The following is an 18,164-nucleotide window of genomic DNA, read 5'->3' on the forward strand; positions in this document are numbered from 1 at the left end:
GAAGAAGGCGACAGTTGAGGGCAGAGGAGGTGAAGGTGCCTGCCTTCCCGGTAGCCTCGGTGTCTGCCATGCCCGCTTCGCGAGGGGAAGCGCTGCAACGTCTGACCTACTCTTCTCTCCACTCTCTTTGTGCAATAAAGTTCGAAACCAAAGGTTTCCTCTCGTTCTGTATTTTATTCATGCCCTTTTCCCCCGCTCCCACCCCATTGGGGACATACTGTTTTCTGTTCTTTTCTGCTTAGTTGAGATGGTGAGAGCCGTGCTTTTTAATATAATTTTTGACTCTTTTCCCTCGCTCTTTTTTTTTTTTTTTTAAGGCAGTAGTCATGGAAATGCATTCTTTCGGGGAGGAAGGGGGGGGCTAAGAAAAACATATTTGTAAAACTTTTTAAAAAACTGTTGGGATCCTGTAAAAGGGAAGCTGGTGTTTGAAAACAGTTTCGGTTTTAACCCTTTTCAAAAAGGTAATAATCACTTGAGATCTATCATTCTGAAGCACTTCGTTGAAACGAATATTAGGCGATGCACTTTTGTTTTACATCTATTTTTTATATTTTGGGGGCCAACAATGCCAACCGAGTTTTGGTCCTCCGGATCTCCCACCCCCAACCAAGCTTCCCACATGTCTCTGTCTAAACTTAAGTAAGAGATTAATACTAAATCTAAAAATAAGCATTTAGAAGTGTCCAGTGTTTACTTCCCATGCAGTAAGTAACCCTTGCAGGAGACGGACAATAGTTGAAGCCACAAGGCTTGTTTTTTTCTTTGCCTGTTGGTAAAAGGAACCGCAGAAAAGTCGTTGACACGTTAAAGATTAAAAGACAGTTTTTAAGGGACCTGGAATATGACCTATTTAAGTTTGTCATACCTTCCTAAGAAGTTGGAATTTCATCCTAGACTTCGTTTGCATCAGTTCTGCCTTTAAAGGTTTGGTTTAAAAGATAACTTCGGTTCCCAGCTATTGAAATCTTTTTGCACTCACGGCTCATTTCCTGATTTAAAAGTAAAGCCAAAACGGTTATTTTAGGTGATACAAAAAATGAACACGTTATTTGTTTTGAAAATACTTACTGTCATAGTGTGATAGCATTGTGATGGATACTATAAGGTTTCTTGTTCAGAATAAATACTGATTGGTAATAGAAGCATTGTCTTTTGATTTTTTTCTGTATCTAAGTCACTGTTCCAAAACCTACTTTATCCTAGTGCAAGTCTTAAAAAAAAAAAAAAAAAAAAAAAAAAAAAAAAAAAAACACCTTAGAAATTTATCATTGCTGGGAAACTTCATTAAGATGCAGTAAAGAGTTTACATAAGGATGGGGAAGATGATCTTACTTCCAAACACTGAAGAAATTGTAGTATTGATGATGTGATAGTTTGCTGTGTGTCCTGAAGATTTTCTGCAAGCCAGCATCAGTTGAGTAGACTATTGGTCCCTTACAGAGAATGTGTGACAATGACTCTTTGTGAATTAAAAAAAAAAAAAAAAAAAAGTGTCCTGATGGATTTTTTTCCTCTCGTATCCAGAAGATCTTTTACGTTTTGTTTTATTTATAGATTGATAATCTGCAATTCTTAGCAATTCCAAGTGGAACTTTTCAAACTTTTATATTCATTAATATTTGAATGTTCACTTGGAGCATGGCCATAAGTTATACTTATGTCACTTCCCAGGTCAGTAGAAATTACAGTTCAATATGCTTGCACCTTTTTTTTTTTTTATTGGACACATGTATTCAGAAAGCAAATGAATCTTTGACTGAGACAGACTGAAAAATGTTAAAAGGACACTTAAAACCAGTGTTACCCCTTTTTGAATGACTTTTTTTTTTTTTCTCACCTGAGAGCCTAAGGAAACTTAGAAACCCAATCCATAAAATGGTACCTTCCTTTTCCTGCTTTTTGACATTCATTTTCTTGATTGTATCTAATTAACAGCATTTTTCATTTTTGTAGAGAAGTAGCTTTACGTTAGCTCTCGTCCTAAGACATTGGGTTTTGTTTTTTGGATATCATGTGGTCATAGTAAAGCCAAGTATGTATTCCCTACTTCACCTCATTTAAAAAATCTTTTCCTGTTTTTGCACAGTACAGAAAATTTTATCTTAATGCTTACAATGTATCGCTGAAATTTATAATTTCACTTACTCCATAAAGTAACTTGTAGAGACGTAGAGACGGTATAAAGACTTGTTTACAGCAGCCTGTGGCAGAGTCTTACGAACGTGTATTCCTGGATGTACAGTGTCACTTTCCTGATGGCTGCGGAGCTCAAATCTGAACTTAAGAACAGCGAATGGAAAAAAATGCAAGGATTTCTTTTTTCTTAGTCCTGTGTGAACTCATCTCTGCTACAGAATCACTTGAGGCAATAGTTCGTGGTAATTCAAATATTTGGTTAGCATTTACTGTGACAATGTAGTTAGTGGAAAGGGCACGGGGTTTGGACTCACAGGCCTGGGTTTCATTCCTGCTGTTGCCACCGCTGTCATGTGCCCACCCTCAGGAAATTTTGTGACCTACGGAAGTGCCTTAATCTTTCTCAACCTTAGTTTCCTTACCTGTTAAATTAGAATACCGCCCAATTTATAGGGCTGTGAGATAATTATAAAGTACCTCCTTAGGGACTCAATTAATGATAGCTATTCATTTTTAAGCTTTATTTTAACTTCCTAGCTATGGGACCTTCAGATTTCTCCATTCCTCAGTTTCCTTTGTCATAAATATACTCTACCTCATAGAAATGGAGATATTATATAAGTTAATACATATTAAATGTCAGGCACTTCACACGTGCTCATCAAATATTGCCTAAAATATTAAAAATTATTCAGTAGTAGTAGTAGTAGTAGTAGTGCATTTAGTCTGCTGGGCCGAAAGCTACAGAGACTCCAGAGATGGATTACACTGTTTTATCTCTATCCTCAGGAAGCTTTGGGGGACATGACGACTAATAAGGCAGAATGTATGTATTTATATTTTCAATTTAATTTTTTTAGTAATTCATTCAGATAGTCCATGATTCACCATAAAATGTAATACAGCAGGTGGTCATGTGATACACCCTCACATCTCATCCCCATTGCTCAAGTGTTACCAATTTGCCCTTGTAGATAATTCTATCCATGTAAAGGCAAATATTGTATGTACTCCCCACCCTGTGTTGCACATTGTTTTTCTTTTTACAAATGGTATTATATACTAAATACACTATCCTGTATCTTGCTTTCTTTCACCTAATACAGCTGAGTAATTGTTTTATTTCAGTATATTAAGGGCTTCTTTTTTTTTTTTTTTTTTTTTTTTTAATGAGACAGTTCATCGTATGGATGTGCCTATGTTTATTAACTGGTTAGTGAGCTGGTTTTATTTTTGGGTCTTGTATGACCTTTTAAACTAAGGAATCTGTCATTATGCCTTTATTTTTTTTAATGAAAGACATTTCTTTTGAATAAGAAATACCAGTTTCTGACAGGAAGTGGTTATTTGAACTGTCTTACTACCTTTTTAGCTCCAGTTTTTAAAAGTTTTAGTGAAGTGATCCAGATGTGCATGAAAAGGCAAGTAAGTTGGTAAGAGTTAACTCACAGAGTTTAGTCTGAATGTAACTCTTTTGTTGAGATTCTTACACCCTGAACAGACTACTTCTATTATTGCACCAAAAAAGTGTCTATAGTTTTTTCTCTAAATGAGAAAGAACACCTCAAGTACTTTTTTTTTTTTCCGCTTAAGCAGACTGTTCTCATGCGATATTACTACCTCCTAATGATTGGAGTACTAGCTTTGTCCCTGTGGCATTTTGTTTTCACATTAACTTTTTCTTTGATGATTTTCTAGTATTTCTTAGTGTAATTATCAGTGAGTTTTATATTTTATACCTAATTAAGTAGCAATAAATATAGCTAATAATATATAAATAGAAAGAATGCTTGTCTATATGCTTGTCTATATGCTTGTCTACTTAGACTTTACTGCTTACATGGTGTGTGTGTGTGTGTGTGTGTGTGTGTGTGTGTGTGTGTGTAAGTCCTTGGTCATCCAGTTGGACCAAGTAATACTCATTTCAGCTAGAACACAAAACAGGTTTCAGTACCTCTCTTTTTCTTTTTTTTTTTTTTTTTTTTGGCTCTTCTAGGTAGCATTTAACTATTTGGTACGTTTTACATGCTGTTAGTGTATTTATCTTTAAAATACACATGCTGTAAGTATTTTAAGTTGATTAAACTTAGAAAGAAAATGATAACTAATAATCCTGCAGCAGGGACACACTTAAGGCCCTTATCTTTCAAAAAACAAGTCATTAAATGAAGCTGTTGTGGTGTATCTCATTTTTTGTATGCTCACATTGCCAGTTACTTGAGCTGAAGTTCTTAGTGTAAGAATATTGCCCTACTATTATTTTGAGGATTTACTAGTATTTCATGTTAAATACTAATATTTTCTGTTTTTACCTGCTCAGTTAGTAAAAGCACTAATCTTTACAGGTTTGGGGAGTTGGAGGTAGATTAGTGAAATCTGCAAAGGCAGAAAATTTTCCTTCTGGAACACATCTGTGGGCGACAGGGAATTAAGTGATTTCTCACAGTATGCTGAAATCAGTAAATTGCCTTTTGTGGTAGAAGTAAAGATCATGAACTAAATGGACAAACTGATAATGTGAAAATGACTGTTTTCCGCTGCCAGTTTTACGTGCTAACTCAGTCATGGTTTAAGAGGTGAACCCTGGTCAACTTTCTGAATCCGTAAGAAGAAAAGATGGTTTCAATCTTATTCTATACCATAATATCTGTAAATGTAGGTTTTGAGACATGTTTGTAACTTGGATAGAGTAGCCATTGGATTTTTTTCACATTCAGAATGCTTCTCCCCCTTAATGCACACATACTCCTCTTTGTTTTGTTTTGCATTCTTAGCTCTGCCAGATGTGGCCTCATAAAGATAAGTTATGTTATATTTTACCTAGAGTTTTACTCACCTGTTTTCTAGTTTATCAGAAAGAAGAGGGGGAAAAAGGTCAGTCATTCATATTCTGGTATGTATTCCTATAGATAAGTAGAAGACAGTATTTTACATCTCCAGTGATGAAAAATCACCTTCAGTATGTATTTAATCAGTTCTTGGAGCTAGCTCATGAATTTCAATTTAAAAAAAGTAGTACTTCTTGATAAACTTTTAAATGTCTGAGTTGCTTTTTCTTATGCTGGGGTAAAAGTAAAAAAGGAGTTTACCACGAATGTGATGGGCTGTCTGAACAAAGATGAAAAGCATTTATCAGTTTTCTTTCTGCTGTTGGATTAATCTAGGATCTCTGAATAATCTAACAAAGAGCAAGACTGGGAGAGTAAAAGGTCTGAGGGATCATTGGTTAGTTTCCTGCCTCAAGGAGAGAAGTAAAGACTGACCTTTTGTTGTAGAAGAGAGAATCCAGTGGGAAGTTAAAATTGCTAATGATGTTGGTGTAGGAGTAGAGGGTAGGTCTGAAAGTTGACTTACACCAATGGTAATAGGAAATTTCTTTCCGAAAGGTTAGTGAATCTTCTCTGAAACTGAGATTGCTTTCTTCAACTTTAAGAGTATATCTAATGAGCTGGTTATCTGTGTGAGTTTCTGGTTATGATTTTATGACCATATAAATGTAACTAAAAATGTTTGTAATTCAGCCAAAGCTGAATAACCATTATTTCTGAGGGTCATTATCCCTATTTGTGTAGATGGTTGGCAATAGGAGACTCAGAAATATCACTGAAGTGAAAATTATTGCTTGTTCCGAACTATTTGTATTCTTAAAGGGGTATCATTTCTTTAAAAGTTATCAGTAGCAGCTTTGTTTGCTGTGATGAGTAATAATGATGCTTTGGTTTTACTTACTGTCGTTTATCAGCCTAGTCATTTATTCAGTGAACATTTATTGACCATTGACTTTAAAGTGAGTGAAATAATCATAAGATTTATTCAGTTAAGTATTTTTGTAGATGTTAAATGAAGCGTCATGCTAGTTGCTGTAAACAGTAAAGCTGGAGAAACTTCAGGAACCTACAGTATAGTAGAGATGACAAAAATCATGTAAGAAAGAAGGATTTATACATGACGGAATATCAATTTTTCACTACTGTCTTGAAGGGCTATACAGTTTAGAAGAGAAAGAGTTTGGTGAGGAAAAGTTTTATGAGAAAGACAGAATTTAAACTGAATACTGAAGAACTTGGATAGGTAGCATTGAAAGGCAATGTGTTCTAGGCAGTGGTAAGGACAACCAAAATGAAGACATGGAAGTAGAATGAGGTATAAATCAAGAAATAACAACTTTGAAACATTTTAATTTGAAGCACTATATTTGAGAATTATTTCTTATGAAGAATTTATTATGATGCTCGTATGAGTATAGTGTATTACTCATAATACTCCACCATATTGGGGGAATTCACGCTTAACAAACTTTTACCATTAAGGGAGGGAGTAACTCCTTCAATTTTTGCAGATGACTAAACTGAGCTCTGGAGAACTTAAATGATTTATTTGCTGGAAGAGCCTCTTCTCTGAGCAAGAAATAACAGTAAAGCATAGGCTTCATCACTTTTTTGTAGCATTGTCTTTTTGTGATGAAAGTTTTCACGTTTCTAGCTTTATTAATGGTCTAGAATTTTTGTTTCTAAATAATAGTACTATATAGTAGTTGTATAAATAGGTATATAAAAGTTCACTTGGAGGAAATATTCTAGCCAAGGTATTAAAAAAATATACTGTTATCTTACTATTAGATCTACATCAGTAGAAAGACATGATTTGTTTTTTTCCATAATTTGTTGTATTTCTGTCATTTCAAACTGGAAGTTTATGGTTTTAAATCATTGTTATTAAATATTTTTTGGAGGGAATTTATAGGCAAACTGGTCATAATGATTAGTTTATAATTGCCTAGCCCTTTTGTATATAACACATATTTTATCTGTTATTAGCTTGTAAGCTCTTTGAGAGAAAGTTTCTTGTCTGTTTTAAACTGTAGTCCCCATAGTTTTTGATGGAACACTTCTTATGTAATAGGCACAGAAAACGTATTTGTTTAATGAATGATTCCCTCTTGGGATGGTCACAGCTTTGAAAGGCAGGATTAAAAACAGTTCCTGTAGAGTTGCACAGATTAAAGGAAGCAGACATACATGCTTTAGATAATTAAAACTTACTGAAGTTAAAGATTTATTTTTTTAAAGCCAAGGAAATTATGCTCATTTTCCCATAGCTTAAAAAGAAGTTTTTCCACTTTGAGTTTTCATTAACCTCTGATGCCTTACTAATACTTTTTGCCTCTGAGACTTGAGAAATGGCATAAGATTGTATAAATCAAGACGACCTTACCAGAAATCACTACCAGGTCAGTAAAAAATAAATAAGTAAAATAAAATAAGTAAGCTTTATAAAAAGGGGCTCCTGGGTGGCTCAGTCGGTTGAGCGTCTGACTCTTGGTTTTGGCTTAGGTCATGATCTTGCGGTTCATGAGTTCAAGCCCCTCGAGCCCTGCTTGGGATATTCTCTCTCTCTCCCTCCCTCTCTCCCTCCCTCCCTCCCTCCCTCTTTTTCCCTCTCTCCTGTTCCCTCACTCATGCTGTGTCTCTCAAAATAAATAAATAAACTTAAAATAATACATCTACCTGAAAGATTGGACTTCATGTTGATTCTTTTAGGAGTAAAAATAAAGATACATAAAATTGAAGTGAATCTTTAAGTAAAACTTTGCTGTTATCTGTTTGTAATTTATCAGCTTTGTAGCTTAACCATGGCTAATGTTTATTTTTATTTTTTTAAGTTTTTGAGAGAGAGAGCATGAGCACGTGAGCTGGCGGGGGTGGACAGAGGATCCGAAGCAGGCTCTGTGCTGACAGCAGAGAGCCCGATGTGGGGCTCGAAATCACAAAGCCGCAATCGGCCACCCAAATGACTGAGCCACCCAGGCGCCCCAACCATGGCTAATTTTTCAGTGTAGTCCAGTGTGTCCTTGGTCCCTTAGGTGCCAGGCTTTTTCTAGTGAGCAAAACATAATAAAAATGCTTAGCACGTGGCTTAATTGTTCATGCAGTTCCATTGCCAAATATACAAAGAATTCTTCACGTTTTCTAATATTGGAGGCTGTGTGGTATAGCCCTGCACAGTCTTGCAGATTCCTTGCAAATCTCTCAACATGTCTAGTTCTCCATCTGTGAAGTCAGAACTAAAAGCAGGATTCCTGTCTTATGACTTCTCCTGTAACATGTGCCGTCTCACTTCAGGAAAAGTGAATTTTCACTCTTCTATGTCTAATTTGTAAATAATTCACCAAGAATAGCATTTCAAAATTTAGTTCAAAACAGAGCTGTCAAAATAATAAATGTTTAACTTTATAAACACACTTGGATATTCATTTTCCATTTGAATGTAGTGATTTTCACATAGTCTCTCAGGTTTTATTGAGTAAATGAAGTAGTAGGCTTTAAATATTTAACTTCAGAGCATAACTTTTGTGGGTCCTTACAGTTTTAGCATTGAGCTAGTTTATGAATCAACTTAAAATGTTAAGAGTTTCACTCTTTAGTCAACACAGAAATTGCTTTTCTAAAAGTAACTGCATGTAGGAGGTGTGTAATCCTTTTATCCTTAAGTCCTTTAAAAAAAATTCAGCTCCAAAAAATCCATTTAGTGGAACTTCATATGTAGAAGTTTCTATAGGCTCACTTCTTTGAAATGCTTAGGTGTAAAAAGCTGTAAGCATAGTATTGCATGGGAAAGAAAGGAGAATGGGAAGAAATGGGATAAAATGTTATCTAAAATAATGCACAGTCATGGTTGCTTCCTTGCTAAGCAACACTGTTTGTCTCTTGGTGACCAGATACATGAAGGCTTGTTTGAGAGCCGTAAGTAGTCTTACTTGAAGGCAAGCGAGGCAAATACATTTTGCCAATACTTAAAAAATAATGACTTTGGTTTCAGAAAACACTAACGCTTTTCTGTTGAAAGGTACTGTAGAATTAGTCCTAGGAAGGCTGTCATCGTGCAGTGCATTTCTATAAATCATGTAACATTTTTCTGATTCACCGTGGTAAGTACTTTGAGAACAGTGTCTTTCTTGTAGCACATGCTACACATTTAAAAATGACTTTAAAAATAGCATCCAAATACTGTGGTAATTATAAAACTGTAATAAATAGTAAAATATAAATATTTAACTTAAAGCAGTTTCTCTGAGTTGAGTCCAATAAACAAATAAGGAGTTAATTTTATTAAATAAAATTGGAAAGATTTCCCTTTGCTGTATGCTGCCTTCGTTTTTTGGTAGTGGTGGTTGGGTTATACTGATATTTACTACTGATAAAAAGAATTTATAAAAATATATAAGCAATCTTTAGGCTTTTATTTTTGTATTAAAAATGTTTAAAATTCATTGAGTTCAAATCACACAGAATTAACTTCATGTACAACTTCTTGCCTTCCTCTAATATCTGGACTAGAGGCAGATTTATTCTCCCAATTAAGGAAGAAAGACCTTGGGAGGAGCACAGAGTAAACTGTTTCTGAAAACTGTGTTAGAATTTACTTAACTTGATAAAGACACCAATTTATTTTAGTTTGTCACATTTCCCATTCATACTCTTTTTCAAAAAATGTATAATTTCATTTTGTTAGGGTGTGATTATTCTAATAAAATTTTACAGTTGAAGTTGATACCTGTTGGAGGGGGGTATGTATGTGTAGGTACGTATACACGTACCTACATGCACTATGTATACACATACAGCATTTGAATATGCTGTTTCCTCTCTGGTTTTAGTGAAGATATGCTATTTTTAATACCAAACGACCATTTACTACTAGCATCAGAAACCTGAAGCATTGCTAAATTTCCAGTATTGATTGCATGCATCTCCATTCCACTAGATTGAGCATATTAAAGAGTGACATGACAAGTACTTCAAAGTTAACAATCCCAAAAAAATGTACGGGGAAAAAAAATAGAAGAAAAAACGGCAGTACAGCATAGTTCTTGACTGTTGGAAAGCCGAAGTCTTGTGTAGCACCTGAACGTTTCATTACTTTCTTTAGTAAATTAATCATAACACTTGAGAGAATTAATCAAGACATGCTGGAGTTGTTAAGAATGTGTTAGAATGCTTTTAAACAGTCATAATATCCTAAAAACGAAATAAGAGCTACAAAACATGTAGAGAGTATTCAGTATCGTCCATAGATGTTTCTACTTATACTTCTGCAAAATATTTCTAGTAATATATTTGACTATGACAACAAAATAATCATATAGTTTTTTGGTTTTTTTTTTTTTTTTTTTAACGTTCATTTATTATTGAGAGAGAGACAGAGCATGAGCTTGGGAGGGGCAGAGAGAGAAGGAGACACAGAATCTGAAGCGGGCTCCAGGCTCCAAGCTGTTAGCACAGAGTCCAAAGCGGGGCTGGAACTCACAAACCACAAGATCATGACCTGAGCTGAAGTGGGACGCTCAACCTACTGAACCACCCAGGCGCCCCAAAATAATCATATAGTTTTAAAATCATGTGCCCAAATGTACCTTTTACACATCAAGGAGGTTACCCTGGAGACTTTAGGGTTGTGCTTTCCTTAAATCCCTGGGCTTTGAGTTTAGGAGGCATCAGCCACTTGTTAGGGTAAGGGTGAGGTTTTTTTCTCATTTATAATTAAGGTCATTTGCATTTTTAAAAAATCACAGCATGTAATCTTATGTTCCATTAGTTTTGGCCGCGTTATTCATAAATCAAAATCTTGGATTAAATTGGTCATAGACTTAAGGAATTAAAAAGTAAACTAGATTGTGGAGGAGATGGGTTTATTTTTTATAAAGTTGAACCTGAATAGAATGTTTAGGATTGTAAGGACTGGGGCACTTCTTGAAGGTCAAAATATTTTGGGAAGCAGAACAAGGTAAAATCTGCAGCATTCATTCCTTTTGTAATGACTTTTCAGCAAAAGTGACAATATGAACCTGCTTTCTTGTTTGCTGAGCTTTGCTTAAATTGACAGAGGCACATAGATATGAACATAGTGCTGCCAGAAATCTGTCCCTGATTCAGTATAGTTCTGTAGAGGTGCTAAGTACGCGAATTAATTAATTAATTTATTTTCATTAAAACTCATTTATTACCAAATTTCAGTTTCAGGTAATTCCCATAATATTGATTCCTATGACAGTTATTTAGAAGGTAATTCCTGACAAGTTCAGACAATTTGATTTAAAAAATTACCACTAATGTATACATGATATACTGGGTCTAGCTAATCTGAGTGAATTAAATGCTGCTTTATTAATGACGTTTTCACTGGTCAGCTTTTAGAATCTTGGAAATCCCTGCAACATCCTTCTCAGCTTTATTTTTTATACACTACCTCTCACCGTCTGATTTATTATACATTTTACTTACCTTCTCTCCCTGCTCCCACACACTAGAATAAGTTCCACAAAAGGAAAGTGTTTTTAAAAATTTGTGTATTTCTTTTTCCCGAGTGATTTGACAGTGCCTGGCATGTAAGTGTTCAGGTCTGATATCCTAATAAAAGTATAACGTATATAATGTAAGTTGTGAAAATTGGAGATGTTGTTGGTTTTATTTAGTTACTTGTGGTGAATTCTCTCAGGATATATTGCTATATAGGGTAGAAGTGAAATTCACTGCAATATAGAAATTCTAAACCCAGTAACTTTAAAGAGACATCATTCTCAATTCTCATTTTGTCCTAGTAGGTGATTGCTGATAGCTTTAGAGTGACTATTCTGTTATCCTTTGTCTTCTCTCCTTGCTTCTGTACAGAATCTGACCCCAGCCACTGATTCACTCATTTCTCTAAAAGCATACTATAATGTCAGCCTTGGCTCATACCATTTTTCTTACCAGAAAAGTTACCCTCCTTCCCCACATTTTTGAATTCTGTGTCCATCCTCAGTGCTGCTTTGGAGTTCCCCCACTCTCTTGACTATTGCAGAACATTTTCTTTTCCTTTAAATGTCATGGAAGCACTCATTTGACGCTTTGCTAGGATGTTTTTCTAAACTACATTGTGAAGTTTTCAGTATCTACTGTCTTTACCATGTAAAGGGTACAAAGCGATACCATCTTAGATAAATTTCTTGAAGCTTTCTAAGATGGAAAGGAAAAACTTCTTTATCCTCTTTGAGAATTAACAAAGGGGACTATAAAACTATTTAATAACTATTTAGTTGATCCCACTAACAATAAATGTGACCAGAGCAATGTAATGATAAAAGAGACGCTGTCCAACATTGAAAGAGAATCTTTGTTGACTAGTAGTCTGGTCTTGTAGCATTTTTTTTTTTTTTAAGTACTGCTAATTATCTCAAGTTGTATTGCATTCTCATGATTTTATAAATCAGTAAGTGGTAATAGCTCTGTACTAATCCAAGATCAAGAGGCAGGCTAGGTGACCTATTCCTAGTGAATCTGTCTTCTTTTACTGTGTAAATATTATATAGTAAAAGGAAATACTTCATTTATATTAAGTGGCCTGCATAATTACGTGTGTGTACATGTATCTTGTGTCATTTCTCAGGGTCAGAGCATTTAAAATTGAAAGAACTCTTTAATTCATCTTCCTTGTTTTCATAGATGAGGAAACTGAAAATCAAAAAGTTTAATTTTTCCAGTGACTGCTTGGTGACAGATCCAGCTTCCCACCAAGTGTTAGGCTCCCTTTCCCCACTACTCATAGCCGCATTGTTTATTTCTCTGAACATTGGGTGAATAATGCAAAGAATCACTTCACTTTTTATTTTTCATAATGAGAGGCAGAACTCTAGAAGACATTATAGCAAAATGGTATGTATCCTTGTGAATTGGCTTAAATATTTTTGATTCTTTTAGGCATGATACTGTTTTGAAATTTGTTATAAACTTAGGGTTTCCAAAGGATTATATTAATTTTTAGGGAAAAATCAGGAAAATATCCAAATTTTAAGTATCAGTAACCCAGAGTTTTATAATTGTGAAAGTATTGGAAGAAGAACCCCCAGACTGTCAAGCTGATACTACATTTTCAGTGATATCTGAGATCCATTCTGTTACTGATGTTCCAGGCCCAGTATTTATACAACATTCTCCCTGAGCTTATATGTACCTAATCTTTTACTTATTTCATAGCAGTATTCAGTCGTTCTTAATTTTTGTATTCCTGAAAAGCATTCATTTGTGTAATGAATTAAGAATCTCCTTTCTTCAAACGACTTTGGACACCCACATATTGGCTGTAGTCATTGATCCTGTGTCTGCATACTGCACTTCTGGCTAGACTGCTCCTGGGATGTTAGCAAAATTGAAGATTGTGCATATGATACTGTAACATCTCTTCTCTCTCCACCTGAAGATACAAACAAAAAAGAGCAAAAGTTTTCAGAGTCCAGAAAGAATGCACCAACTTCAAGTGTTAGTTTAGTCTAGTTGAGAGACTGCTATTTCAGTACCTTGATGGTAAAATAGTGTCTGATTCAGTTCAGTCAGTGAGTTTCTAATCCGAAACAAATTGTTATTACTTAAACAATTCTCACCTACACTTTGAGAAGAGCACGTTGAGAATTTTCTGATGAAAGACAGTATTTGTGCTGTTGCTTGAGATGTTGATACCTACTTAAGCTAAGAGTTATAAACATTAAGAAGGCTGTCCCCATATCTGAAAAAGATTGGTAGTCTTTCTGGATGAAAGAAATGAAAATAAAACAGTGGCAGTTTAGATGAGAGAATCCTACCTGTTGAAAATATTACACTTTTGTTTTTGTTTTTTAAGAATATTACCTAGTTGGGGAGGGAAGAAGGATGAAAGTCCCATTCTTATTTTGAATGTGTCCTTGTAGCTATAATCATTGATGTTAACTAGTGGTTTTGTTTATTATATTTTCTTTTCTGCAACAAAAAGTTATAAAGATGTTCTATACCTCAAATGTCAGAAAAAAATTAAGTAGCCCTGATGTTGTATATTGGGGGGAAAAAAGATACATGATCCGTACCTTAGTTTGCTTTTAATCAAATGGGGGATTGAAACTATATAGATGACAGCACAGGTTTAAAAAAAAAATGTGGCCTGGAATAAAGTTTTTTAAAAATGGTTGGTGTATACTCTGTCTACAAAGGAGGTATGATGATAAAGTTATATTTATCTTTATTCGCATTAAAATGATGACATGGGGGAGAAGACGGAGAAAAGTTTATGGATTTCTGCCCATACTTAGCTTGACTCAGTTCAGTCTTGTCCTCAAATGGATTCACTTGCATGTTAATTGCGATTAGGTGGTTTTCACATGCTATTTTCTTGCTGACCAAAAGTATGGACAACATTTAGGGTACAAAAACCATTTTTTTGTTGATGTTGCCTTGTTGTTAATGTCTTTCTTAAATTTTTTAGTTTAAAAGAGCACAGACTGTAAGTATATAACTCAGTCATCACAAGTGATCATAAAGTTACTTGATAATTTTTAAGAATAGTATTTCTGCTGTTTAGAAATATGGGGTAAGCAACTGAGGCAAGATTTAATAAAAATAGTAAATTCATATAAAAATATCTGAGATTAAAAATTTTTTTTCAACAGGTATCTCAAAATCATGATTGAAATACGGTTTTTTGGTTCATAGTTTTCAAAATGTTGTTCATGACTTCTGGAATTAAAATCTTTTAAATTGTACAAGTAATTCTGAAGTGATGCTGATGGGAAGAAAACAAAATACTAAACTGTGTAAAAAGTACAAGGTGAAAGTCGTCATCCTATCCAGTTCCACCACATCTTCCTCTGTCCAGAGCTGCCGCTTACAGTTTAGTATGTAACTTCCCATACTTGTTTGATGCCTACATACGGCGTGTTTTACAACAGTGTGACTTGTTTTTTTACATAAGTGGAATTCTCCTTTACGGTGTGTTCTGTGACTTGTGCTTCCACTCAGCCTTGGAAAGCTTTATCTGTCGTTATAGTACAGACTCCTTTTTCATTGTTGTAATTTCTTTAATGGTCCTTCTGATAATGGATACTTGTTTCCAGTTTTTCAGTGTTAGAAAAAACACTACAGTGAATATTCTTGAGCATGTATTTTTGTGAACTAGTCAATAATGAAGGAGTTTCTTGTTGACTAGTAGTTTCTCTGTATTCTAGATGTTACTGTGTCAATTATATATGCAGATGTTTTCTCCCTATGCACTTGTCTTAGTGTCTTTTGTCATATGAATGTTTTAAATAACTATGCAGTTAAGTCTGTTGATCTTTTCATTTGTAATCTCCTTTGTGGATTCTATATTTCTATATTATTTATACTCATTTCCACAGAGATATTTTTACTTCCTGTTTTTTAACTGTCACTTGTAAGACTTTTTCTAGAACTCTGAATGATGGCAAAATGTATTCGTATATTATACATTACGATGGCATGTAATAATCACATAAGGATCAGTCACAGTTCTGATGATCTATCAATTTCAGAGTTATAAAATAAATATAATAAATTCTGGAAAAGCATTGGGGCTTTTGTGTTATTTATGGAATCACAGTAGGTAGTCATTATTTTTAGTAAATTCATTTTTGACAGGTAATATGCCAGGCACTAAATGATAACAGTGGTACACAAGTAAGAAGTAATCTCTTTGATTGTGAATCCTTTAGACACAATTATTACCAGAAATTTATTTCTGTTGTCAGAAATCTTTCCTCAGCATGTAGCTGCTGCTAGGGATTGTTCTCTGCTTACCTATGCTGCCAGTCAGTGCCAGATTACCCAGCAAATATACCAGCAAAGTAGGGTCCCAAAGTAAAAAAGAGCAGCCTTCATTAACTTACTCAGTTTTGTTTCCTGTATGTGTGCACGTGTAGTGTGGCACACTATACATAGGGCGAAGGAAGAGTCAGAACACTAATACTTGCAGTGTCTGCGGCCTCTAATTTGGCTCTGTGGATGTTTATCCCACCTTTCTATCTCGATACCCCACAATTTGGGCTGATTTTGTCCCAACATTTCCTGTGGAAGTAGCATATAATTTTCTGCTTCTTCCCTATAATAGGAGGGAATACCCTCATAGGAGGTACCATGAAGCCGATACATCTCATAGACCCTGTCATCAGCTCACTTCTACTCTCTACCTTCTTTCCATACCTAATTAGTACAGTTTGAAAAAATTACAGTTTTACTGGTACGCTCCTCCCCTTGTTCATAGAGGAGATTCATGGAAGGGAGGAATCCCTTCTTCTTTCTAGATGGAATACTGTCCCGTTAGGAAGAAGTGACAAGTGAAAAGACAGGTGGTTGTTTTTTTTCCTTTTTGAAGGAACTAGAACTTACAGCTCAGCAGATTTGGATGAGTTTGACAGTATTTCAGCTAGGTTACTATTTTTTTTGAACTAGATTTGAGTGCATTTGCTAATGTAACCAGTACATATACCTATTCATAACCTGAAATTTGCCTTTAAAGTCACAAAAGCACAAAGCACTGTAGTGCTTGTAACACTCTTCCGTGTTATTGTAGGTAACTAAATGACCATGGAATCTGGAGCAGAGAACCAGCAGAGTGGAGATGCGGCTGTAACAGAAGCTGAAAACCAACAAATGACAGTTCAAGCCCAGCCACAGATTGCCACATTAGCCCAGGTATAAAATACATGGAGAGATTCCAAGTTATGTCTCTTCTAAGAGGAGTATGTTTCAGACAGGAAGATTTAGTTCTTATTATAGAGAGAAGCATAGAACGAGCAGAGGTTCTTAGGGTATCAAAGTTCCTGTTTACTTAGTATTATTAGCCTAATTTTAGAAATGATGTAATTAATTTAGTAACATAACAGAAAACCGTATTTTTAAACACTAGTTATCTGTTTGTAGTGACCTGATTCGGAATAATGACATTTTAGTAATGGGTAGATTGTCTCTCTTAAACCAAGGAAGAAAACCTGGTAATGTTAACTATTTCGTTTTGTTTTTTGGTTTTTTGGTTTTTTTTCCATATCACACAGATTTATTCTGAGGCATGAGAATATAGATAATCTGAGAGGCTAAGTTTTCCATGTGCTTAAACTAAAAAATAGGATAAACAAACTGACACACAAGTAAATTTCAAGGATGATAATGGTTTTTGTTTCCTGTATCCTTTAAATATAATTCACGATTCTTTAACTTTGTCTTTGTCTTAAACATTCTATCTCTAAAGTCATATTCTCTCATCCTTATTTTTTGTTCTGGTGTAGTTTTCCTCAAATATTTTAAATAATATTAACCATTATTTGCATATAAGTGAGAAAGGTAGTTAATAGAAGACATAAACCTGCTAGATAAAAGAGTGTGATACTGTCTCTTTCTGATAAAGGCTCCCAGGAGAATATGATCCTAGCAGAGGCTCTGGGATGTTGAACTTCAGCGTCCTGAAGAACTGAAAAGCCTTCCTAGGGGAGTCCCTGAGTTTGAATGGGTCTTGGAGAATAGGGGGCTAACCACAGACTAAGGGGGGGCTACTACACTAAGCCAAAGTGTGGGCCAAATACTGGAGCTCCAGCAGGACAGAGTCACAAGGAGTGGGCTGCTGTCTGTTTTCTCCTGATTACTAGGGCCCACCTCCACCCCTCAGGAGTTAAGGCAAAGCAGAATATATCTGGGGGTGAAGTAAATACTTGGATGAGGCAGGTGCAGAAACATAGGGGGAAAATCCAGGGCTTCGTCAAAATGTGGTCAAGGCAAACATGCAGAGGTGAGAGTCTGGATTTATCCAACCATTTGGCCTGGTAAAAAGAAGGTACAGTGCCAGCAGGGATCTTGGTGATGAAAACCTTCCACTTACTGTCTCTTGGGTGGCACTATTGTGTCTGATCTGGTTGTCCTCTGAGTCTGCTATATAATGCATTCTTGGAAATTCCTTTCCCCTTACTGTCTTTCTCTTAATCGAGTTTGTGTTCTTGACATAGTAAAGCACGGTTTCCAGTGGTTTCTTAAGCAAGTTTGGGTAAAGAAGTCTTGGTAAAGAAATCCTTTTTCTTTCAAAGTTTGAAGGCATTGATCCACAATCACCAAGCAGTGTTGCTGTTTTAAAGGACTGAACCACTTTTTTTCTCTCTCTGGTAGTGCTTCACCATTTCATTATTAGGACCTTGGCTTAAATAGTTTTCATCCATTGTGATTGATATATATATATATATATAT

The 18,164-nt window shown here is 35.1% G+C and overlaps 1 protein-coding gene across 5 annotated transcripts in view; it reads left to right on the forward strand.

Moving 5' to 3' along the window:
• CREB1 (cAMP responsive element binding protein 1) overlaps positions 1 to 18,164 on the forward strand; it is a 65,836-nt gene that overhangs the window by 5,456 nt on the left and 42,216 nt on the right. For 4 of the 5 annotated variants that reach the window (XR_005790486.1, XM_040476015.1, XM_040476018.1 and 1 more), the window contains exon 2: positions 16,507 to 16,628. Coding sequence is in view for 4 of the 5 variants with exons in the window: in XM_040476015.1 (XP_040331949.1) it covers positions 16,515 to 16,628 (114 nt within the window). In the remaining variant the exon portion in view is untranslated. Of the gene's footprint in view, positions 1 to 14,613; positions 14,816 to 16,506; positions 16,629 to 18,164 lie in introns of those variants that run through there. The other variant, XM_040476016.1, reaches the window with a different exon arrangement.

The sequence above is a fragment of the Herpailurus yagouaroundi genome, unplaced genomic scaffold, assembly GCF_014898765.1.
Source record: "Herpailurus yagouaroundi ecotype Mexico unplaced genomic scaffold, PumYag 140, whole genome shotgun sequence".
In the NCBI taxonomy this organism is placed as follows: Eukaryota; Metazoa; Chordata; class Mammalia; order Carnivora; family Felidae; genus Herpailurus; species Herpailurus yagouaroundi.